The sequence below is a fragment of the Neolamprologus brichardi genome, chromosome 2 (assembly GCF_056152115.1).
Source record: "Neolamprologus brichardi isolate AB-2024 chromosome 2, ASM5615211v1, whole genome shotgun sequence".
NCBI classification, from domain to species: Eukaryota; Metazoa; Chordata; class Actinopteri; order Cichliformes; family Cichlidae; genus Neolamprologus; species Neolamprologus brichardi.
The window spans coordinates 27,652,233-27,677,031 of NC_142105.1; the positions used below are offsets into that span (position 1 = coordinate 27,652,233).

The window sequence follows — 24,799 nt, forward strand, 5'->3', positions numbered from 1 at the left end:
ATTTGAATGTCCTTAAAGTTATATTTTATGTGGTAGATGGCAGATGACAAAATCATAAACTAGTAATCTAAGGCCAGCTGTCCTCTCTCAGAAGACAGCTGGCAAAAAGAAAGACAGATTGTTCAATAGACTGAGGCAATGCATTTAGCAGCAAACTTTATTTTGAAGAAAAAAAAAAAGTTAAAATATTCTTCCAGTTTCTGTTGGACTGCTTTACCTTACCTAAAGCCTTAGAATCAAACAGAATAATGAAAATAGGAACACAGGAAACTATAACTAAAAAAGTATGGAAATAACCATGAAATTGTAAACTGACTCAATTAAGCCTTCATCACAGCCACCCTAGTGAGCACACTGTTGTATCTATATCTTTAGATCAGCACTATCTAGTAACTATATTATTATATTAGTAACCCCTGCCATCTGCCCCTTTCAATATTCTCAATGATAGTGGTAGCTGTAAGTTGGCAATCCCAAATTAATTGCTCATATTTTTTTGAGCCTGGGCTTTTCTGTCTTATAAATGTTACATTGACTCTATGACAGTGAGTTTGAATTTTGTTTAAAGTTCATTATGCCCACGAGATGCCCAGCGGGATAAACAGTGGAACGACGATGGATGCAATTAAATATAATTAACATATCATTAATTTTAAATTAAGACAGAGAATTAAAGCATTAACTGTGACAGTCCCAATTTAAATGCTTAAGGTTTTAGAGTTTAATCTTTACACGAGTAGCTGTTTCTGACATTGACAGAACTGCCAATCAATAGTGTGGAACAGGGAATCAAGTAGTGCACTAAGTACACACTGATCTACGTCCATGTTTTCAGTGCAAATAACCAAGATATATACATATAGACACTAGCCTAGACTAGTGGATGACTATCCACTGGAAGTCATCTGAAGTTTCAATTTAAAAAACAGGGCACACGATAAGAACAATCCATTCAAATGACTCCACATCAGGTCCAATGATGCCTTGCACAGCAGTCTATATCCCGTTTGTGCTCTCCTCACCAGTCTCCCCCTTTACCCTCCTCTGTGGTTCCTTTTGTGACATCCCCCTAAATGGGAAGTCATTATGTTGCTCTCAAGTGTGATTTTTCATCATCCTTTTTTGTTAAATAGAACATCTAAAAAAACACATTCTCACTGGACGATTGCAGCACTCCTTACTGTACTCCCTCACAGCGACATGCTCAACACTGACCTCCTTGTTACACACAAATACATGCAGACACACTTTTTCCAACACCTGTGGGTTGAGGTGAAATGTAGAGAGGTGGTGGGTGGGGAGACTGTTAGAGGTGGTTGGGGAAGAGGGAGGGGGGGAGGGTGTGTGTGACAAAAGAGATGGATTGTGTGCAGCAGTAATTAGAGCTGTTGTGTTTAAGGATGGATTGGTTGCATGTTTGTCTGACTCAGAGCAACAGAGAGAGGTAGCATGGGTGTCTGTCTGTGTGCATTACACAGCGTATGCAAACCTGCACGCCTGTTGACTGTTCAGAAAACAGATCAATGTGTCCTCAGCCCATTTCCTACTCATGTAAAAAGAGACAGAATCAGTTAACGCAAGTAGGGAAGAGTGAGAGGAGGGGAGGTCAAGGGAAAATGAATGAAGAGCAGAAAAAAAATGCAGTGAACTAAAACATTTACAGGCTTAAAAAGAGGACAGGTTTTTGTTTTCTCAAGCTCACACACCATACACTCTCATACCCCTTCTCATCTTCCTCTCCCAAATTAAATTACCACGACCTCTAAGCTCTGGCACAACTATCTCATGATTTATGGCCCTCGCGTGTTTCCGTGCACACGTGTAATATTTTTTAAAAGCCTTCATATGTTGAACTGCGGTGACTGCTGCTTATGCAATGTGCATAATTACATTTATATTTGTCACACTCACATACACACACCATTTACCTCATCACACCAGAGGTCAATTGAAACACAACACAAGGTGAGTCAACCACTTTGCAGTGGTGCATACATCGCCAGTTATTTTCAGATGGGGGAGGGGTCAGGAGGGACATTTATATGGACACTGCATCAAACAGACGCTCGGGGAACACACAAACTCGCAGCGTTTTAAAGAAATATTCAAAACATTTCACTGACAATCACTGCTTAGAATGGAGAATCAAGCTCGACATTGCATTGTGTTATTGTACAAGCATTACATTTGTAAATTCCCTGCAGCTTTATTTCTTAACTGCTAACAGCCTAACAAATGTTTATCCTAATGAAACCGTACAAGATCAATCCCTAAACCTGAATTCTAAATCTGAAAGCTGCCAGTAAAAGATGTGAAAAATGGTAAAACATTCTTGTCTTCCTTGATGCACGACAAAAGAAGAAATTAATTTATACACACACACATGCACACACGCGCACACGCACAATTCCTGGAAGGCTCAAAAGACAAAGCATTCATCATTAAGCATAATTTAAACCCGATGTCATATGGTGTTTAATCTCACTTTCTTTTCATTTTATCTAATTGCCTTATTTGCCACAAGAAAGAAAGCAGTGTCATTCTCAGCTCATATGAATGGGAGCACGGGAAGAAAGACAATAAGCTTAAAGGAGGATGAGTGGTGGGACAGCCAAATACAGAGCATGAGGGGAGTATGAAAAATGAGGATGAAAGAACACTAAAGAATGGCATGAAGAGGAGAAAGTGGGGCAAAGAAGAGAGAGGACAGTGACCAAACACTGTAGCTTAAATAGAAGAGTGAGGTTAAACTACAAGGAGAAAACGAAAGATAATCAAAACAGAGAGAAAGAGAAAGCGAGTTAGCAAGGCAATGCTAGACTTTATTCTCACAGAAAAGCAAAGATATAAATAAAGTGAGTGGTAGAAGCACGGGTGTGTGCTTCTGTGTGTTCACGCATGTGTGTTTGTTTGTGTCCTGGCTCAACTCCTGGGAGCACACTGCCAAAGTTTCACTGGGTCTACTACTGTGCCAGGGTCAATGTAGGCACATAGACAAACATAGACACAAAATTCAGGGCATGGCATCAGATTTGTCACCAATATATAAAAAAAAGCGAGTCTGGATGACTTAATAAATGAGTGAGAATATTTGAGAAGCACATGAGAGCTAAAGAGAAGCAGGTAGAAATATTGATCAGGGAAAGAGGGAGAGAGAGGAGTGTATGTGTGTGTGTGTGTGTGTGTGAAAAAGAGAGGGAGAGAGAGCAAGAGAGAGAGAGAGAGGGAGGGAGGATCACTGGGCTCCGCGAGCATACGAGGATCAGCAGCAACAGAATGAGACGGAGAGAGAGATAGAGTGGTAAAGAATCGGAGGAGAGCTCTACTGAGCACTAAAGGACTACCACACACGAGTGATACACACACAGAACAAGGGCAGGACAGAAGCATGCGGACCAAAGGGGATGATAAGAAAAGGTAAGTGAATAAGAAAGCAAGAGCAAAGATATTTGTTAAAAAATAACACTGAGTGTATATGTAGTTAAGTGTGTGTGTGTGTGCGTGTGTATAGGGGAGTGATAGCATAAAAGCCTAACATGTTTTCTTCTCGCGCTGTTATGGCCATCTGAGGAATGTTTCTGGTCTGATAGCCCAAGGCAAATACTTTATTTTTCAAAGATGCTCATTCAAGATTTAAGACTTAAAGGTCTTGAATGAAGGTAACTGGTTTAATGGAAGGAGGCACCAGAGAGCTAACTGGAGTGCAGGAAAAAAATCCATAGGTTAAACCTCTGGGCTACATAGATAAACATACAAACAAACAATCCAAAAACACAAATTTTGGCTTGGTGGATGTCTCATTCCTTACAGAGTCAGTCCTCTGCTAAAAGTGTATTTATATATCAGACGGTCTATCTGTTTTATGGAAACCTTATAAGTGTATTTTCGCAAAAAAGGAAGAAAAAAGTAGTATGATCACTGCATTAGTAACGAAAGCAGATACGCTGTGTGTGTGTGTGTGTGTGTGTGTGTGGCAGGTGAGTAATCCCATCCATCTGTCACAGTAGGATTTGATTCACATGAATACGTCTGTGTGTGCTTAAGTGAGTGTGTTTCATAATGCAATATTAATTACAAGTTTTCCTTTAACAACGATTCCGAACATTCCTGTGTGTTTATGGGAATACGTGTGTCTTTGCTGCCCGACTAATATTAAAAGCCTCTGAACCAATCATCAGGACAGCTAGTGTAGCTTTAATGTGGGATTATAAAGCAATAACCCTTCTCTTTATACACTAATGCTGACCTCATGCATCTGTGTTTGTGTGTATGTGCGCGTTTGTATTAAAACGATCAAATGTGTATACAGACATCTCAAACTGAGACAGTGGGGATTTATGTGACCTGTGTGCAAAATTTATATAACCTCATAAGTTAGAACATAAATCAGGATCACAATCTGTGCTTATCTGTGTGTCTGTGCGTGTGTGTATGTGTTACACTATCACACAGTCCAGTCTTTCACTTGCACAAACGCATCAACAAGTTGAAAAATGAAAAGAAAATAATGTTGTTTCTAGTCCTACAGCGACATGTCTACAGGGCTACAGCAAAATAACCGCACTTGTTGAATAAATTTATTAAATTTATATTACTCGCTTTTACTGCTGTGTGGGATGTTTAGCCAAAAACAGTTAATTGTACTCTGTTGTGAGTCATTATTGTTGCTGTAGAAGGGAATCTGTTTTCAGTTTGACTTTCTTGACTGCTTGCGCAATATTTGAACTCCTCCTCCCTCTATGTATGCTGTGTTTCCTCTGCCATAAGCTACTGCACGACCCTGAACAAGAGTCATTGCAGCTAACAAGGTGTTCTGTTCATCAAATGGTGCTCCTTTCTTTCTCCACACATGCCTTCGATAACTGCAGCCAAACAGCTCAATTTAAACTTCATCTGTCTTCGGTACTTCCTTCCAAATTGAGACTGACTTGTTCAGATGTTATTTTGCACACTTACGATGCTGAATTTGTGGTGAGATTGAAGGACGTTTTTCCTGTTTTGCCTTCTCTACATGGATATTGTTTGTGCATCATTACTGCACATTGAAACAGTGCATTTCTACTGCGGCACCTTCCTGTAGGCCTTTTGTTGCTATGTGTTGGTTTTGCTTTTCCTTTTTGTCCAGCATGTACAGATTTATAAAATAAAAAAGTTTTCTTGATTTTTACAAATTTTGCATTTTCATTACCACTATTGCAGAAAGTGGAATTTTCAAGCTGGTAGCTTGTTTTTTGTTTTTTTAGAAAAGAGTTTTTGTCAATATTCGGACAAGTATTACTATTCTAACATCATTACTCACTGACATTGGAAAGCACTTGTTTAACCTAAGTTAAACACCTTAAGTAAAACGTATCCTAAAAAAAGGCCCTATTCACCTAAATGAAATAATAAATATATCAAAGACAAGCTGGGACTCTTTTGGGTCTTTTATGAAGGGCCAAAAGCCACCGCTTAAAGGAAAGGGGTGCATTGGGTTTCTAAACAGCATTCAAACTCATAAGTAAAAGTAAAATGTAATTTTTCAGATCACCAGTCAGTTTCTTAAACAAGCCCACTGTTACCATGAAATCTGAAATAGAGGATCAATGAATCAAGAATGAATCAAGCTCTGAACTCCCAATGATGATTCTTTCTATTGAGTCAATTAAAGTCTAATGAACCGCTGATGCTATGAAACCTTAAAAGCACAAAGATGACCAAGCACACATGACAGAGCAGCATCTTATCAGTTCGTTTAAAGTTAATAAGCAGATAAAACCCCCTGAAAACCACATCCCTATTTGAAGAAAACCCAATTTTTATCTCTGTTTTCTGCAGTGGTTGCACTCAGTTCTTCTCACTTTAACATAATATGCAATATTTTCAGGAGTGTCCAAATTTTAGCATGCCACTTTACAAAGAGCCTGTCGTGGTTATTAGGAATGCACCAGAATGTTGCTAAGGCTTTTCTCTGCTCTTGTTCTGGGAAAAATAATAATGAATAGCTGATGTGTGAAGGCAGGAATTTGATTCAGGACTAATGAAATCTTTCTCAAAGATTCTTGAATATTTTCAACAATGTGCTTTATGAATTCATATTCTTTATTTACATATAAACATGTTTTCTTTGCATATGTCTAGGCCTGATTTGTTTGTAACACTCCTGAGTTGGACTTCATTTATTTGGTAATAACTTCTAACTTGTGTAGACTTATACAGAAAGTAATTTATGTGTCTAGTAGTAAATGCACAAATACAGGTTCACATATTGGAAACAACTTTAGTACAGGAATTACATCTAAAATTATACACTGGGAAAACTTAATCAGTAGGTAGCTTTAAACTACATTGACTTTTATCACATTCAGTGTCTGCAGGCTCACAAATAATGGAGAGAAAGAAATGAGAAATAAAAAAAGGAGGAAGAAATAAAAAGAACGAAATAAAGAAATAAAGGTTCAGTCAGTCGACAGGAAGAGGAATCCAAAGAAGTATGTACTGGCATGCATGCATGAAGTTATATGTGTGTGTGTCTGTGCATCTGTCAGTGCATCCACACGTGCATGTCAGTGACACTTTAGCCGCTCTGCTAACCAGACACGATGTGAACAAGTGATGAGAAACAGATGAGATGCGGTGAAAGACAAAAGGACACAAAAGTCAGAATGGTGGGAAGATGGATGTGTGAAAGGGAGCGAGGGCAGCAGGGGCAACAAGATGAAGAGATGAGAGGAGGAGGAATAGATTAGGGGTTAATGATGGAGATATTGGATGGGATGTGCAGGCAGGATGAGTGATATCGAAGAGAAGAGAACAATGAGATGATAAAAAGAGTACAAAGACAAAAGGTGGTAATCAGGATGACGACAGGTGACCAAGGGGAAAAGAAAGGTGACTGGAGAAAAAAATGCTCAGAGAGAGAGGAGAGTACACAGTAAAAGCAAAAATGTAAACCTCTGACGATATCACACCCTATTAGCTACACTGATAAGATTTTTATGTAGTAGTGCATCTGTGGCGTCTCCTCTAACTCAAACACTTTGTTTTCCCCTCTTAGCTGACTCAGTCTAGTTTTCCACTCTATCGTGTTTATCTCCTATTATTAAGTATTTGGTGCTAAATATGTCATAAATATGCCGTTTTCCTTTGGTTTCTCTGCCCCGCTGCTCAACCAGCAAACATTACTCCAGCAAACAACAAAACAAATGAATTAAATCGCCAGATGGATTTGTCAATAATGTGCTCTTGGCCTGTAATGTATTGCAGCCCTTTTCTTATTATAGGTTCCTAACAGGTTATAAATACGCTTACAGCATTAAAACCGAATTGACTTTTTTTTCCTCTGGGGTCTTTCTGACTGGAGAAGAACATTGCTTTGAATTATTTCCTATTTGTTGCCACATACACGAGGAGTAGGGGCTGAAAGGGCTACAAGTTTTTAATAAAATCCATTGTTATGAGATCAGTTTTGTTTTTCCCACTTTGTGTCGTCGTGCCATGCCTTTTGATTGAGGTTGCACCACGACCGAAGGTAGACATGTTTAAACATCGATACGAACCCTTTCTTTCCTCTACTGGAGGGAGTCCCTGAGAAGGAAAAAAAAAAGACTGTACTGACTTACAGTGTCTGTTTACAGTGTTCATGCACTGAACAGACTAAAACCCTTCAGATTTACTTTCAATTAGTGACATTGTTTGCCTTATCTGAGTTTCTTCTTAGACAGACGTATGGAGAAGTCTGCCTCTCAGTTCTCTGTTTAATTTATTTTCTGCTTCTGCTTAATTTATGCATCTCTGATTCCAAACATGCAGAAACAAAAACACACACACAAACGCAAAGTACATATACACAGAGTTTGTCCGACGTAAATTTTTCATGAACATTCAGTACACAGGGCGCCGCAGAGCGTTTTCCATTTTCCTGTTGTTTGTGAAATGGTTGGGATTTGAGTGTGTCTATAAAAACCCCAATTAAGTCCTCTGTTGCATCTTTTTTGTGTTGCTTGGAGAGCAACAGTGACCACAGTTTGCACTGCATACCTTTAAGAGGAACCTGAGTATCTCAGTTACTCTCTCATTAATATTACGCACAATCTTCCCAAAACAATTCTTCACTTAGACCCTTACTTGCTGGCTTAGTGAAATGTTTGGCTTTTTGTGTATGAACATTAGCCTTTTGTGACTTCCCTCTTTCCAGTTGAGATGCTAATTTATGGGCACTGTTCCTAAAAAATACAGCTGCTCTCAATAAAAATGCAGAATGACAACGGCTGCAGAACCAGCTGTGTATATGTCCTTTTTTATTTTGATGATTAATACCGGATTAATTTTTCTACGAGTTACCGGAAGAAGTGTTATACTGGGACACTTAACAAAGGTAAAATCACTAATTAAAAATGCAAACGAACACAAAGAGACACAGTATGTATATTAGCATATTGAATTTGAGGCTGACTTCACATTTTGAAAACTACAGACAAACAACATAGAATTACACGCATATATAAACAGAAAATATATAGGGTACATATAGGGTACTGTGCATCAAACGGTATTGTCACAAAGTCCTGCAACAGACACCCCCCACAGAGCACTGATCTCAGCATCATGGAGTCAGCCTGGGATTAAACGAGGAGACAGAACACAGTAAGACAGCCCAAATCCACAGATGAACTGTGGCAAATTCTCTAGGATGCTTGGAACACGCTAACTGCTTTGAAAAATGTGAACCAATGAGAACTGGTGTGGTTTCAGAGACAAGGGCGCTCATACTAAATATTGATTGTTTTTTTCCCCATCTCCTGCATTTTGAAGAAAGTTAACAGAAAAAAAAAGAATATTGTGGCAAAGTAATAAAAGCCATGCAAGATACTGAACAAACTTATATTTTTATATTACAATTCTTTGAGGGGAGCTTAGTATCTTGTCCGCTTATTGTAGCAAAGAGTCAGAGAGATGGTCTTACAAGGTGCTCAAATATTTAAATGGCAGGTGTGGCAATCTCCCGCAGTTATCCCATAAAAAATTCCTCCGCACAGTGTTTTATTTGATTTATACATGTCTAAAAAATATCTTCCTATCCAATATAACAGTTGTAAGAAATAGACAGAAATTATTTCTCATAAAGGTCTCAGATAGAATAAAACTTGCAGGAGGCAGAAAAAGAAGAAGAAAGAAGATGCAGCTCTCACCTCACTGTTCTAAGTCCCTCCCACCAGACATAGGGCGTCCACACTAAATAGCAGGTATTTCACATGGAATAGAAATAGGATAATGCTGACTTTTAAGCTTCATGTGACATTTAGAACCCACTCTTCCAGCTGAAAGTTTTGCGCTTAACCCACTGCGGAGCTACATCTTACAATCGACTTTATCCTACGCCGGTTCTTGTCTGAACAGATCTGTGATCAACCAAAGTCTCTCTCTGAGGAGTAGACTTGTTAAAATCCTGAAAACAAAGCTAACAGAAAGTGAAGGAGTCCATTTCCTCTCAGACACTTTGAATTACAATATGCTGAAAGGTTATTATAGATTTTTCTTCCAGTGGCACCAAAAACACATTTCCTACCATTTAAGTTTCAAAGACATGTTAAATCAGAGGTGTAAGATTAGAAAGGTTTGGCAATATATAACAGAGAAATGTTTTTGTTGCCTTGAACCCAAACAACGGTGGCTGGAGGGAAAAAAGCCTAATGAACTGCACAAAATGCACTGTGTGCCCCGTCTCAAAGGGCCAATAAAGTGCTGCGTTTGTTCTGTTCTGGTGGTGAGTGGGTGAGAGATAGTAACTGAAAGGGGTGGTGTGATTACAGAGCAGTAAAGCAACTCTCAGTCTCCCTAAAAACGCTTGCACACACACTCACACACACACACACACACACACACACACACACACACACACAGGGCCCGTCAATCGGCAGTTGAAAAATGAGACTCACCTTGAAACGACAGGGGACTCGATTCGCTGGAGCATTCAGCGCTCTGTTACCACTGCAAAGGCGTGGGTGCGCACTCATTCCCAGACACATGTAAAAAAACATGCAGGGCATCGCTGAGTCTGCCTGTGTCGTAGACAATTCTTTAAAAGCTCAAACCCACCGACTGGCAAATTAAACTCATTGCATGTATAAACAGATTTCATAAAAGGCTGCACCCTGTCAAGAAACTCCCTGTGGTGTTGAAAGGCTTGTATGGTCTGTGTGTGTGATGACAGATGCTCAAGCACACTTGCGGTGTTCATTGATTACTGGCAAGCAATGTGTGTGGCATCCCAGATCTTTTTTCTTCCTTTCCTTTAATGTTTGTCTCTTCACACATCCTCCTCCTTATCCCCCAGTCTTCTGTTTTTACTTTGATCTTTTAAAAAAGTCATTTAGATTATGAAAGGAGAAACTGATTGGAGATTTAAAGCGACTATAGAAAATTAGGCCTTCACATCTCTTCCGCTGACCCACACATACAAATGCTCACGCGAGTCCTTCATCTTGTCCACAGTTCTGCTAATACATCTGTTCTCTCGCTGTCATCCCCTGGCCACCTGTCAGCCCTGCCTGTGCCGGCTTCTACCCTGTTATCCTCTTCAGTTGCCTCCCCTTTATCCTGCAGCTGACAATGTTTCCTCCCTTTCTCCTCCCCGTTTATTTTGCACAGCCAGAGGTGAAATGTTGGTGAGAGACTACGTTTATATATAAAGAACAAGGAGGAGGTGAGAGAAGCACAGAGAAAATCAAAGGTTGCATGACAGAGATGGAAGGGAGGGTGCTGAGTGGGAAAGTGTGACAACAAACACAGCAAGTGATGAAAGAGGGATGCGAGGTTAGTGCTATCCTTTAAGATTTAGAAGAGGGGGAAGTGATTGAGAAAAAGAGAAGGGTAGAGAGTCTGAGATAGACAGACAGAGTGTGAGCTGGATTTCTGAGGATATGGTGTCACTTTCTGCCTGACATCATGCAGGTCAGGGGTGAAGAGTCAGACTTCAAAAAGGAACACACACAAAATGATGAAAGTAAGAAAGAAAGAAAAAACTTGCAGCAGGTGCTCTGCTGTCTGATGAGGCTGCTGATAGAAAAGGCAAGTCAGCTGCAGTGGAATTACCTTTAGTTCACTCAGTCTGAATCCCAACACAAGCTGCTTGACAGCTCTTATACACAATCAAACACAAATGGGGACATATGCACGCACATATGCATCCTTTCTCTCTTTTTTTTGCACACACAAACACCGGCTAGCTCTCTCCTTCTTGCTTTCCCTCTCCATCTGTTTCTCACCACAGAAATGCCATCGTCATCTGCAATTTGTTTGTGCAAACAACGAATCTCAGTCCTTTTCTCATTCACCCAGTCGCTGGGCCCTGCATTGTGTATAAAAAGGGACGCATGAAATAGAAGTTAAAGCTTCAGTCGTCCACTCCAGGACAGTGATTACCACAGTTAGCACAGTAAACAATAATAAGCAGTCTGGGCTGTCAATAATGCGAGACCCCTCCCTGGCAATGTCACACTCCACAAGCGAAACACACTGTCAAGATATTTATATAAGTAGGAGCAATATGTCACTGAAACAGAAATCCTTTGATCTTTAATGCCTTATGCAGAAACTTTACATTTCAAAGCACCACTGTCGCTGAAGCTCTCAAGCAATGCAGTGCACTGTGTGACACTTATTGTTTTCTATGTCTAGAAAGTTTCAGACGCAGGATGCAGGCTGAACAGTCTAAATTTAAACTGTTCCTTGTTCAGCACTTCAGCTCATGGGCAAGCCCACCAGCATCAGTATAAATATTTAATTTTTTTTAAATGAAAACTGAAAAGAGTCTGACAACCTTAATTACACTTGCTGTCAGGGAAAAAGGGGGGAAAAGGCTAAGATGTCAATTTTTATTCTCCTTGTGCAGTCAAAACAGCATGGGGTATTAGGCTTAGGTCATGACAGGGCATTGCTATGAGTGAATGGGTACAAGCCTCTCATTCTGAATACATATGAAATATTAGAGTAGCAGTCAGGCTCACCGCAGTTAGGATGTGTTACCTATCCACTGGTGAGCACATAATTTTATTTGCTACAGTGCCAGAGCCGACAAGCTGTTTTAAAACTTCTCAAAACCCTGAGAAAGAACAATAATGAAACAATAGAAGATTTTTTTGTTTGTAATCTCATGGGTTCTTACACTATTAGGTGAACATGGCTATAGCTGATTTATTTCTCTCTCCCTCTTTCTCTCTCTCTCTATATATCTTTTAGTTTTTTCCACACTTGACCGTATACAGCAAGCATCTGTGTGACATGTTGCACCAGCTGGTGTAAACTAAGCCATTCATCTTCCCTGTGTGTGTTTGATTATGTGTGTGTGTCTGTGTGTGTGTATGCAGCCAGCTTTTGCACCCCACACTGGCTGAATAGAGTGACAACGTTGTTTGTGAAGATAGAAGATAGAAGAAAAAACGAAGACACAAAGATTTCAGCCTAGATACACACACAAGCCTAATTTCATGGACAAATTACCTCGCACCAGCTGCAGACCAGCTTTGTGTGCAGCAGTGAGGGATCAAAGGTGGACGGTGACTGACTTTTTAAACACAGGCGGGCAAAAAGAAATTTTCTACAATATATGAGCTGGATCTGCAACAAGTTTAAAATGTATTGTTGCTTGAGTTCTGTGCAGACAGCAAATGCACTGCACTGCCAGTTATCCTCAAGAGCCAAACTGTGTGTAATTACATTAGCTCAAATTAGCATAGCTCCATTAGCTAAAACGAAATATACCAGACAAATGTGACTGCATCCACTTTTCCATGCTCTCAAATATAGTACCAGTTGGGTAAGTTATTTAAATAGCGCTCTTTTTTCTTCCTTATCTGTCTTTTTCTTTTTGATGTACCCTGCCCATATTTTCTGCAATAGCCCAAAATTCCGATATGGAAAAAAAACAGTAAATATAATAGAATTCTGGCCCAGTTTCATCAGCTAATCGCAGTGACACAGTGCACCACTGAATTACACCGAGTCAGTGATCTGAAATGATTAAGGCTAAATGGCCAATTTTGCTTCTCACCCAATCAATGCAAAAATTTTAGACTAAGCAAAATAAGACAAAACAAAGATAAGACCTTAACATAATTTAGTCATGGATTAACATTAAATTTCCTGCCTTTAAAAAAATCAAGTAAAAAAACCCATTTAAAATAGACCGAAGGGCACAATGCCTGTATAGATTACTAGACACAAAAGAAACATTAACCTCTTAAGCCCCAACGCCCCCTGATACGGGGGCAAAAAGCAGGAGATCAGGTAGGCTTGGGGCTTAAGAGGTTAAACATGGAACAATGCTATAAAGTTGATCACAAAATTATTAAATTATCTTAACTCATTTGAAACATTTCCAAACTCCTTTTACGACAAATGATATCAAATGATTAGTTATAAGTCTACAAACTATTATGGAATGTAAAGAAAGAAAAACTAATTTTAAAAGTGATCCAAGCGCCTTAGATCATTTAATAAAAGAATTAAGCAGCATTTTTAAATTGACAGGATCTATAGCTCCTGTGATTTGTATGCAACTCCCAACTCTATAGAGAAACATGCAATTGCCCATAACCTACCCTGAAAATATTCTATAGTCTTTTCATTCTCCTTGATGGGATTTAACGTTTTGCCACTGTTACTCTCACCCACCTGCTAGGGTAATAAGAACTTGATAGACCTATATTGATCTGGTCAGTGTGTGCTCTCAGTCGAGGTCGAAGCTTTTACACGGTGCTTTACGTGCCTAATGTCTATGTCTTCTTGCCAGTGTGACTATTTCTTGCCAGTTTCTCTTGTTTCTACTTTTGTTTCTATCATTCATTGCCTTTATTTCTTTTCTCTCTCCAGAACAAACCAGCAATGCCCAGAAAAGCAATCCAACTCATCATCTGCGGGCCTCTGGTTGGAAACTGAGAAAAGCTTTGACAGTTTCATCCAATCGGAAGTAGCTCAAGTAATAAGATCATTAATGGAAGAAAGTTAAGAGTCTACAGCTTTATTGGATATTGAATTCCTGTCTCCAGCTCCCTAAAAACTCTTTCACATAAATTAATTTGGGTAAACAAGAGCTGGAAACATCTTGGATTGCGCTTAGATCTAATCTTGCTGGCGGCTGATGTGGCTGCTTGCCTCCATCCCTTTCAGCTCCTCAGGGGGCTGAGCAAGCCTCCAGAGGAGTATGGGCAGGAGGGTGGCTGACCCAACAAATCCAGTCCCTGCACTGGGAGTTCCCCTGGCGGGGGGGCGATGGGGCCCACTTTGCAGTGTCGGGGTGCAGACATCTCCCAGACTTCGGACTCTCCCCTCCATCAAACGCCACAGCAGCCAACCAACCAACACGCCTCGGCTCCTCACCATGGCAACAGACAAAACAACAACAACAGCAGAGGCAGGGGGAGTTATCAGAAGTGACAGCAACAGTCTGCCGGTGTCAAAAGAGACATCTCAAAACGAGATCAACAGCCTGACACAGGACGACATGGGGTCACAGGGATCAGGCAGTGGAGTTTACTGCCAGATCAAAAACATACGGACAAACCCAAAGGACACGAGAGGTAAAAGGACAGCTCGGTACACAAATGGCAGTGTGGTAGCCTCTGATGTGGTGGGAGGGGTTTGCAGTGAAGCCACAGAAGGTAAGGAGCCTGCCCAAGAGAGGAGAAGGGTGCAGTCTCTACGAGGGGAGGGTCACCGCACGGTGTTAAAGACAGTAAGCGTTTGTACAACTGTGCACGCCACCCCACCTCGGCCCTGCAGATTAATGACGACTTCTCCGCCTCGCCTTTGTGGGACATGTGGGAGGAGACGATCTCAGATTTCGCCGTGCACCGGTGCATGTCGCAGGAGGGCAGTTAATCAAATAACAGCTAGCCAGACTTTACCTAATCCGCCACGGAAACCGCCTGTGGCTCCCAATCAGTCAAGAAAAGACTCTGCTGCTATGAACTCCCAGTCTTGCACCAAAAAAACAGACACAGCCAACACGCAGCAACACACATCAGTAAAGACTACTCAACTATCACAGCTGTCGCACACTATACCAAAAGCGCACAGGTCACACTCAAACCACGCAACACACACTCAGAACAAAGCCAAAGATTCACAGCAGCACATGAGGCCGCACTCTGCAGAATTTACCTCTTACAAGGACTCCTCCACGCAGACAACAGATACACAAAGTAACACAGATAGGACCACAGCTGACATGCATACACAACAAACACACACGCCAACTTTAGAGGTGATAAAGTCACACTCAAATGACGAACGCAGTCAAGTTGTGGCTCAAGGCCAACGCACTGATGAAGAGTCACATCCGAACACAGTAGCCCGTATTGCTTTGAAGTCTCCAGCTCCTTCCTGTCACAGTAACTCAAAATCTAGCACCACCCCACCTCTTCCACCAAAAAATTGTCCTCTATCCACTCAGTCCAAACCAGCCACATCTGTAGCGCAAAACGAAACCCAGGAGACCACAAATGTACCGAAACGATCCTTAGAACGGATCAAACTCAAGGACTACACAAATCAGAAGAGCAAATCATTTGATGACCACACTCTGCCTTGTAAGACTCATATGAAAGCACAATGCAATGGGGCACCGGGAGGACTTCTGGACGGACATGCAGTACAAGCACCACGTGGATTGGAGAAGCAGCTGCAGAGTGTGGAGGAGAACCTGCTGTCCAATCAGGAGAAGATAAAGGTGCTTCTCAACGTGATTCAAGACTTGGAGAAGAGCAAAGCCTTCACTGAAGGGTGAGAGAAGGGACTTAGGAAGGAAAATAACTTGAAGAGAGAAGGGGAAATAGGGGAATGGAAGAAGGTAAGAAGGAAAAGAAGAGGATAATCTGAGAATAAAGTGTGAAAAGAAGAAACAGATGTCAAGACGGAATGAAAAAGGGAGTGATAAAAAGAGATAACACACGTAAAAGGAGTGGTAGAGGTATTCACTGCGTGAGTAAATGTTTAAGCAAGAGGCAGGTGATAAAGATGAGAAAGAGGGGTAGAAGAGAGGGTGTACTATGAGTGAAAGAGATTAATAACAGAGTATTTTTAAGTTTTTACAGCTGGCAGGCTTTCAAGACAGTACATTAGATTTTTAAATGCCACCGGTGTGGAGATCTAATGTGTGTACACATGTTTGGAGAGAGTTGATACCTACCAGCAGGAGGTCAGCGTTGGCTTTCTTGCATTTTCTTTGAGTTTGAGAGCATGTAGCCCCAAACAGACACTACTTCTAAGCAAACAGAACTAATCAGTTACTCTTTCTCTCCCCTGCTAAATCTTTGATTCTTAATTTTCTCCTCCCTGGCCACATGTTCTTCCTCTTCCCTCTACATATAACAGCTGGTCTTTCAAAAATCCCCCTCTTCTCCGTTGCTTCCTAACCCGCTTTTAGTAATTTATCCCTCTCTTCACCCTCAGCCTCACACCTTTCTTTGGTGCATTTTTAATTAATACCTTCCCACTCCGTATCTTTCGCTACACACTTCACCGTAAAGTATGAATCATATCTTTAACTAACAACTGTGAATCACTCCTGTGCCTTCTCATCCTCCCCCCTTCTCCTCTCCCAACAACCTGTCCATCACTCTTCCCTGCTGTCAGATCTTTGCTGTCACACTGTTTTGTTTTGCTTCCTATTCTTCACCTCTTCACCACCCTCTTCCATCTCACCATTAAGTTAAAGTCTGCACCTTTTTTTCCCACCCATAACCATTACCTCTCAACTATCCTAAAACTGATGATTCTCCATCATCACCTAAACTCCCTGTGTACATGGTTTATTCTCTCCCATCCCTCCTTATTTTTGTCCAGCGTTAACAGAGGTCTCTGGCTGCAGTCTAATCCCTATCAGATTACCTTGCAATTAATCTTTAAGCTGCACAATAAGACACATAAAATCAGTATTCCAGCTGTCTTACCCCATCTTTGTTGCTGTATAATATGCATTCATGCTTCTGTTGTGTGTAAAGGCTTTTTCGGGAGGATGCCCATGTATCATGCTAAGAGTGAAAGAAAAACAGATAGACTGAAAGTCAGACAGAAGAGAGGGTGAAAGATAGCTATTGAAAGATAGGAAGACATTAAAAGAATGAACATTAAGAGAAGCAGCAAGTAATAGAGGGACTGCATGAATCTGGTGCTGTGCCAGAAATGAAAGAACTCTAAGTGGGCTGCTGTGATAAAAGTGTCGGCTGAGCTAAAAGGTTGTCGCTGTGCTCAGCTCCTTGTCTCGTTTCTCTCCTGAAGCAAAAACTTGTCTTCTCATGCTGTTGTTGTCGTCTTTGATAAAGACCGGTGGGGGAGAAAAATGATGCCAGTTACACAGTCTCACTCCATGTAATTAAAATGTCAATTTTATTGACATAAATCAGTTACTCTTTTCTCTAAATGGTTCAACTGAAGGCCAGCCAAAATACCTTGGCAAAATAAAGTGTTTTAATTAGGAGGCAGGCAGTACAAGCCTAACAGATATTTTTAAATTCCAGTGTATTTTCTAACATGTAAGCAGTGTCCTTGGCTCTGTAGTCTCTTTAGTCTTGTTCAGCCTTGATGCAGTTGGCATGTGCGCTCTGCTGTTCTAACTAGCCGTCTAAAATTAAAGACAATAAGCTCACTTTCACTATGCCTCTAATTTAAGGTAATAATATCTGTGCCATGTGACGTGTGGCTCAAAACCTGATGTACCAAGACAGTTACTGCAATTTTTTTCTTCCTGCATAGAATAGTAAACAGGCAGGTACTCAACCATTGGGGCAATCCTGGTAATGTCCTGAATAGTGTTACTGGGGCACATTGTATGCACTAAACATCACAACTATTTTGTGCCCTTAGACAACACGTTGACAGCATGTCTGTTGTTGCTGCACTGGGTACGTGTCCATGGAGAGGGAAATAACAATTCTGACACCGCCACGAAAAGCCCAGCCTGCTGTTTGTGCAAAATATTCTTTCACTATTACAAAAATGAATATTGTTGAAGCTTGGCAGGATTTCTTTCCTTTTTTTGTTGAAGTAGCGTATCTAAAAATCACATATGCTAATGATTAAAGCAATCGTAAATATATCAGAGTGGTTTTCTTAAGCGGATTATAACAAACAACGCATGCACTGTATGCCTACATAGAATTTTGTTTAGATCATTACCTATCAAAACACTACAGCAAAAATTAAAAACCAGACGTGTAACTGCCATCAGCATTCACGGCTCTGTTCAGTCAAACTGCTTTCATGTGTGTAAATGTCTTACATTTGTTGTTTCTGCAGTCGCAGCTCATACAGAACTGGTCAGGACATAAACAACTGCCCCACCTGCCAAAAGACAGCCTGCATCATCTACAGGTAACCTAATAAAGATAATGAGCTTACTGTATTATATAACACACCAATGACAACTAATTCTTACCTGGAGTTTTAGAAATAGCCATGAAACTTCTGTAAAACTGCATGCCTCTCAAAGGATGCAATTTCCCATTGTTATTTCTTCAGCCTTTCCAGGTTTTTATCTCTTATTCAGCTTTTTTTGTTTCATTACCCTTTCTTCCTGACACCCTGCTGTCGCTGCCCTTTTCTTCCACTCTGATTATTGTACCACTCATACAATACACTATTATAAGGAAAAAGAGACTAAGAGTGATTGCGCTTATAAATATTAAAATGAATACTTGTTGTACTTTGCAGATTAGTAAAAGATGCTCTACCAAGGGAGGATATTTACACATAAAAGAGTGTTCTGTGCAAACAAGGATATTAATTCAACATCTAAATGATCAGTCCAGTTATCTCATGCTTGACTGACCTAAATAACTAACTGCATTCTTAGATCCTCAGCAACTTACAGAACTGCACTGCCTCGTATTACATACTGTAGTTTAATCCTCCTGTTAGCTCCACATATTCCTTCTCTCTCACACAAATGTTCACATAAACATTTCCATTACATGCCACTAAAATCTCTGTCATTCCTCCTTTTTTTAAACAAACTCCTGTCTACATCTGTGCCTCATTCTGTCTGTCAATCGCCAAAGCTCTAATCACCTCAGTGTGCCCCACTTTCACCCTCTACTCTTTCTCTGCACTGCTCACATAAGCTGGAAATGTAGGTTGCATGTAGCTTCATGGATAAAACTAAAAGAAAAGAAGTATTTACAGACCAAAGCTAGGCTTGAAGTTAATTCTGCTTGTTTACAATCACATACAAATCTCCCTCGCAGGCCTCGAGGGGATAAAGACAAGTTTTGCGGGGTCTTTACCTCTTCAGTTCTCTTTAACTCTCAAAGCTACTTGCCTCAAAGCAGCCCCACCTCTGCATCTCGCTCTTGTTTTAACTTTCCATTTCTCTGTCAGTTAATCTCTTCTTTGCATCCAGTTTTCTGTTTCCCCTCATCTCATTTTTTGTTCCCTTGATCCTAATTAACACAGCAAAATCCTTATCCCAGTAAGTAGCAATGAGCAGCAAGGGAGAAAGCTGCCACATGGCAACATGCTCATCCATATCCACACATATATACACATAGATTTCCACCACTACTTTACATAGTGAGACAAATGCACTTATATGCAAGCTTCTTTGTTCACACAGTAAAGAATCATCTTCCACGTTGTGGAATATCTTAAATGGGGACTGCTTTTAAGAGAAAACAAGGCATTTGACTTTAGCCTTGCAAAACACTGACAGTAATTATACAACAGCCTGGTTAACTACTGCAAACGCTTTAATGACAAGACAACCTGCATTATGCAACAATTCACTTAAGCAGAAAAACATAAACACTTCCAAAAATGATTTTGAACTGTTTGACTAAATAAGCACTTACAGAAGCATTTCCACGCAGACTGTGAAAACTTGATGGAAGACAAGCAGAACAACTGAACGTGCTAAACCTAGATATTAGCGGTTTATGAAATTAGCAGAAAATTAGTGTTTACAGAACAAAACGTACTATTATCTTCTTGTACTACAAATAAACCCCCTCAGTAGTCTAGTAGCATACATTGCACAAAGAAACGTGTCATTACATAGTCATACAATGTCTAACATTAGCCGGACATGGAAGTCTTCAAAATGTGAGGCTTATTATAATATTTTGGGGAGATACTTGACATGACCTGGAACAATCCTGGTCTCTGGTGTATGCACTTCTCACATCATTATAGTCCACCTTTCTCTCTTCTCAGCTTCTAAGATTTTCTCTCCTGCTCTACTTTCTTATTGTCTTAATTGCACACATGCAAATACAAACAGGATAATTAATCCAGCACAAAGGGAAATCAGCTTTTATTTGATTCATGTGCGTACACATTTCAAAAAAAAAAAGAAAAAAGAATATATTTCATGCGCTTTGAAATATGTTAATGACTTGGACTGAAAGGCAGATTCTCCAGCCTAGTCATATTTCTTCTCGTGTCAGTATGAGTTTGTTTCAAAAACAGGGGTGGAAAAAAAGAAAATCAGCATCTTTATTGTGCCATACACACAGAGAAGTCACAACTACACGAGCTCTGTTTGTTTGATTGGACAATAATGGCCTTATCAAAACCCCAGAGGACTCTGGGTAAAGAGGAGTGGAGATGGCATAAGAGACACCCAGGCAGAGGATGAATTACGTGTGGGACTAAAACATTCATCCTAATGATCTGTGGTGAAAAAAAGAGCTTTTGACGTGGGCTGATTGCCTGAAGATGTTTTGCCATCGTCTGTTTTAATTAATCTTTACAATGAGAGACAAGAGGGAGAGGAACTTCTGACAGCTCCTCTGTTTTTCCTCCCAAAGCTTAAACAGCTGAAACAAGCAGAGCAAAACACATATGCGCACCTAGAAACTAAAAGTATTCTAATATACACACAAGTCTCAAATTTAAACTGATGTATTAAGCAAAAAACCCCCAAACTTTAGCCCTGATTTCCACATGTTACACCTCATTTTAAAAACATAATAAAGGTTTTGGGTTTAGCTGTGCCTCCAGGGATGAAAGACGCCGTAGCACACAGTCATACATGCACGTAAAAAGATGCTGAAGGTGACAGCTTACACAACGAATTCAGAATAGCCGCTTTCCCAGCTGTGCAGTAATCCCACGAAAAATAGTGAGGGAGTGAAGTAGGTATGGGTAGAGAGAGGTAGAGAGCTATACTGAGGTTTTGAGACAAGGGGACGTATAGAGAGACCTGACATTGAAAAAGCTTTAGTTTCTAAAACAAGACAGACTGTACAGTAAGTGGATGTGGGGCAGGTGCCATCCTTTATTTTTCTTTATATGTATGATGTGTGGCTTTGTTTGTGTATATGTGTCTCGGTAGATCTTCTTTATCAATTATTCATGCGGCCATCTCCATTCCTCTGTGCCCACCCAAGCTTTTACTTTCTCCTATATTCACTCATTCCATCTCTCCCTCCATCACTGCGCACTTTCTCGGATAGCCGAGACCTTGCTGCCCTCCCCTCTTCATATCTCTAGTGGCACTCATCTTGTCCTTCTTTACTTCCCTGTCTTTTTTTGTTTCCTTTTTTTAACTATGCAGTGACCTCTCTGCCCTGTTTTATTAAAGGTCGCCTTTCTTTCATTTAGCCATCCTTCGATCTCCCCGAAGATTCTGTCTCTTTCCTTTCTTCTTTCATAAGTCTCTGCATGTTTCTCTTTTACTCTCACTCAGCCGTGGGCTTTTGAGGAAGATGTATGGAGATGGCAGGGGAGCACGTCTGTGTTTATATATTATATGTTTTTGAGAGTGTGTGTGTGTGTGTGTGCGCGCGCGCGCATGTGTGCGTGTCTGTTTGCTGGCATACAAAAAGAGGGAAGGACTGGTAGTTGTCTCCGATCTGCCTGCCTCATCATGTGCCTCATTAACTCCAGATGCCAGACCCTATGTAGCTCCACCCATATAATCCAGCTCAGCACACACACACATGCACACGCACACACACACACACACAGTTACCAAATGGAGGGAGAAACTCAGAGTCTGCTACACTATGACCTGCAGCGATGGGCACTTCAGAGAGATGGTGAGGGAAAAAGAGCACGAGCGAGATGAGGGGTGGAGGGGGAATGGGAGCATAGAAAAAGTAAGCCACGAGGGTCTGCTTTGAACATAGAAGAGTAAAAAAGTTCCTCCATTGCTCCTTCTTTTAGCTCCTCCATTGTGCAAATGCTCTTCTTCTTTCCTACTCTCTTTTTCGTTCTCCTCCCACTCCTCTCATCTCACCAGCCTGTGATCTACTGGTGCATGAGTGCAAAAGAATACTATAGATGTGAAAAGAGTACTGAGCTGAGACCCGTGTGAAAGAGTGTGTGGGCTGACGGTGCGTACCCCAAAATTAAGAGCATATGAGTTTAAACCTCCATAAAAACTGCATTATGGACAGTATTTAAGGTGTTGTCAGCATTTCTTGATGTCACTAGGTCACCTTAGCTTAGCTGTCTCTAAACCCCTCTCTTTCTAATCTCTCTTTCTGCCCAGTAGACTTCCTCTTGTTTTACACAGCTGTTCACCATCTCCCTTTAACCCCTACATTTACGGTAGTCTCTTTTTGTGAGAAAGAAACTGAATTAAAAAAAAACAAAAAAACAAAAAACACCTGGCTTGGTTCACATTAGCTCAGTCTCTAAATCATGCTTATAATGTTTCTCTCTCATCTTTGTCTCCTTCCTCTTCAACTGCCTTCTCTATTTCTCTCTCTCCTCCAGTGTGGAGCATGATTTTAGACAGCAGGAGGGACGTTTCCAGGGGGTTATAGAGGCCCTAGAGGGGGAATATGATGTGCCTGCACCAACTCTGACCAAGCCAACGCCAGCCCCGACATCCTCCAGTCGCCCCAGTACCAAGGCACGGGTCAAGAAACTACGCAAGAAGTGTTTCTGGTGGCTCTAAGCTCTAAGAGTTGGAAAAGCCACAACTGGCCTTCTGGGCAGCAGGTGCAGGAGCGGATTATATTTCAGGGGATCCAAGATGTTGCGGAGTAAAGCATGTGGGTGTGCACTGAGCTTAAGTTTAAATTCCGAAGGTGATCATTTCTGAGCAGAAAACATGGCCTGTGAATGGCACATTTTCCACAGTAACCAATCCTGAGCCCTGTACACCGGTGACAAGGTAGAAAAAAAAAGGGAAATGTGATAAAGAGGGAGAAGAGGACAAAAGAGGCTGTTAAACTTTCTTGACTGCTTGGGAGGAAGAAGGTGAAATTTGCAGAAACCAGTATTTGCTGGCTAATTTGAGATTACGTTTCGCCTGACAGCGAGGACAGTGTTTTTCAATAACAAATCTGCTGCAGACAGATGAAGCATTGTCACTCTGGATAACAGACAGCATACAGTTTGTCACTTGGCTGAGTGGCTATTTCAACAGATGGACAGATGTACGAGCTGGGAATGAATCGTTATAACAGTTTTGGATAAATTACAGCAATAAGCAGGGGAATGGAAATGAATGTGAAAAACAAAGGAATATAAAAATTCATTTGAATGCTATGTTTTTGGATGGCTGGACAGACATAATTTGAATGTAGCAACAACTGAAGCACTTGAAGGATATCATGGGAAAACAAGCTGATGAACTGTCTGGACACACAGCTTGCTCACTGAGTCATCAGGATTTCGCAGAGAAAGTACAGATTGTATTAAGAATACATTAAGAGACAATGTGATACACAGCTGATTGAAGACTGACAGCCTTTGTCAGATAATTAAAATTTCTGTCAACCCTGAGTGACAGAGTAACCGATTCTCTCCTTTATTATCATCCAAAATGGAAGTGTGTTGCTGCAGTCTCAATTGTGTTTCAAGGATCTTTACACACGTGTGCATTCGAATGCATGCACTTAGTGGCATTGACAAGCGGGCATCAGTTTACACATACAGCATACTCACTGAAATACAAACAACTGATTCCTCTCTCACACAGTAAACACTCAATACATTTGTGAACCAGTGCAAACTAAGAACAGACCTGTCAATCCATTTTAATGACTGGCCTGTTTAAATGTTGAGTATCAATATACAATGTATACAGTAGGCACCAATGAATTGTTGTTTTTCAAAATTTACCATTGCACAAATTGTGCAGGTGAGTGCTGTGTTGGTACAACACCATGTGAAGCTTTAGAGTGAGAACAGGAAGATAACCAGAAAAATTTATAAAAAAAACTGAAAAGGCTCAATCTCTTTCTTAATACCAACAGCACACTTCAACTTAGTTATGTAAAATATATCAGACAATCATTTCAATATCTATATAGGTGTTCTGTAGCATTCAGGCCACACTTGCCCTCCTAATCAACAAATATTAGTGCTAAAAACTTTAATTTTAGGTTAACAAAATATACAAAATGAGTCACTAAGGGTGAAGAATTTTTGAAGATTTTTTTTCCCAAAGGGAAACAATATATTTGTAAAAGCATAGCACAACTGGTAGATAAACAGAAATTTTTGCAAACAGCATTCATCTGGACATTAATTTTGTACACACAGACACACAGAGAGCATTCACACACTGCTTTGTTCACAGCAGTTTAGAGCTTAACAACTGATCTCACAAGGGCGTCCTTCAACTGCTTATGGCTGTACAGTTGCCACCAAATACAATCCTGGATGATACTACACTTAGTAATTAACCAGTTTATGCGCAAAATGCCGTGTCCCTGCATTTTCTTAAGCTTTCCCATGACAGTGTGTGAGCCCTCACGATCCCTCTTGTATGTGCAATAAAATTGTGTATTTTAAACAAAATACTCTGCTGTCAACATATTTTGTGTTTCAAAAACAAACTGAATACCATAGCGGAGTAAATTAA

At 40.6% G+C, this 24,799-nt stretch overlaps 2 protein-coding genes across 2 annotated transcripts in view; one reads left to right on the forward strand and one right to left on the reverse strand.

Moving 5' to 3' along the window:
- dock2 (dedicator of cytokinesis 2) overlaps positions 1–24,799 on the reverse strand; it is a 93,231-nt gene that overhangs the window by 23,447 nt on the left and 44,985 nt on the right. The gene's annotated exons all lie outside the window — the stretch shown is intronic.
- insyn2b (inhibitory synaptic factor family member 2B) lies at positions 3,283–24,725 on the forward strand. Its single transcript, XM_006781405.3, has 4 exons — positions 3,283–3,417; positions 13,852–15,762; positions 18,277–18,351; positions 22,699–24,725. Exons 2-4 carry the CDS (start codon positions 14,183–14,185, stop codon positions 22,880–22,882), a joined length of 1,839 nt encoding a protein of 612 aa, XP_006781468.2. The 5' UTR covers positions 3,283–3,417; positions 13,852–14,182; the 3' UTR covers positions 22,883–24,725.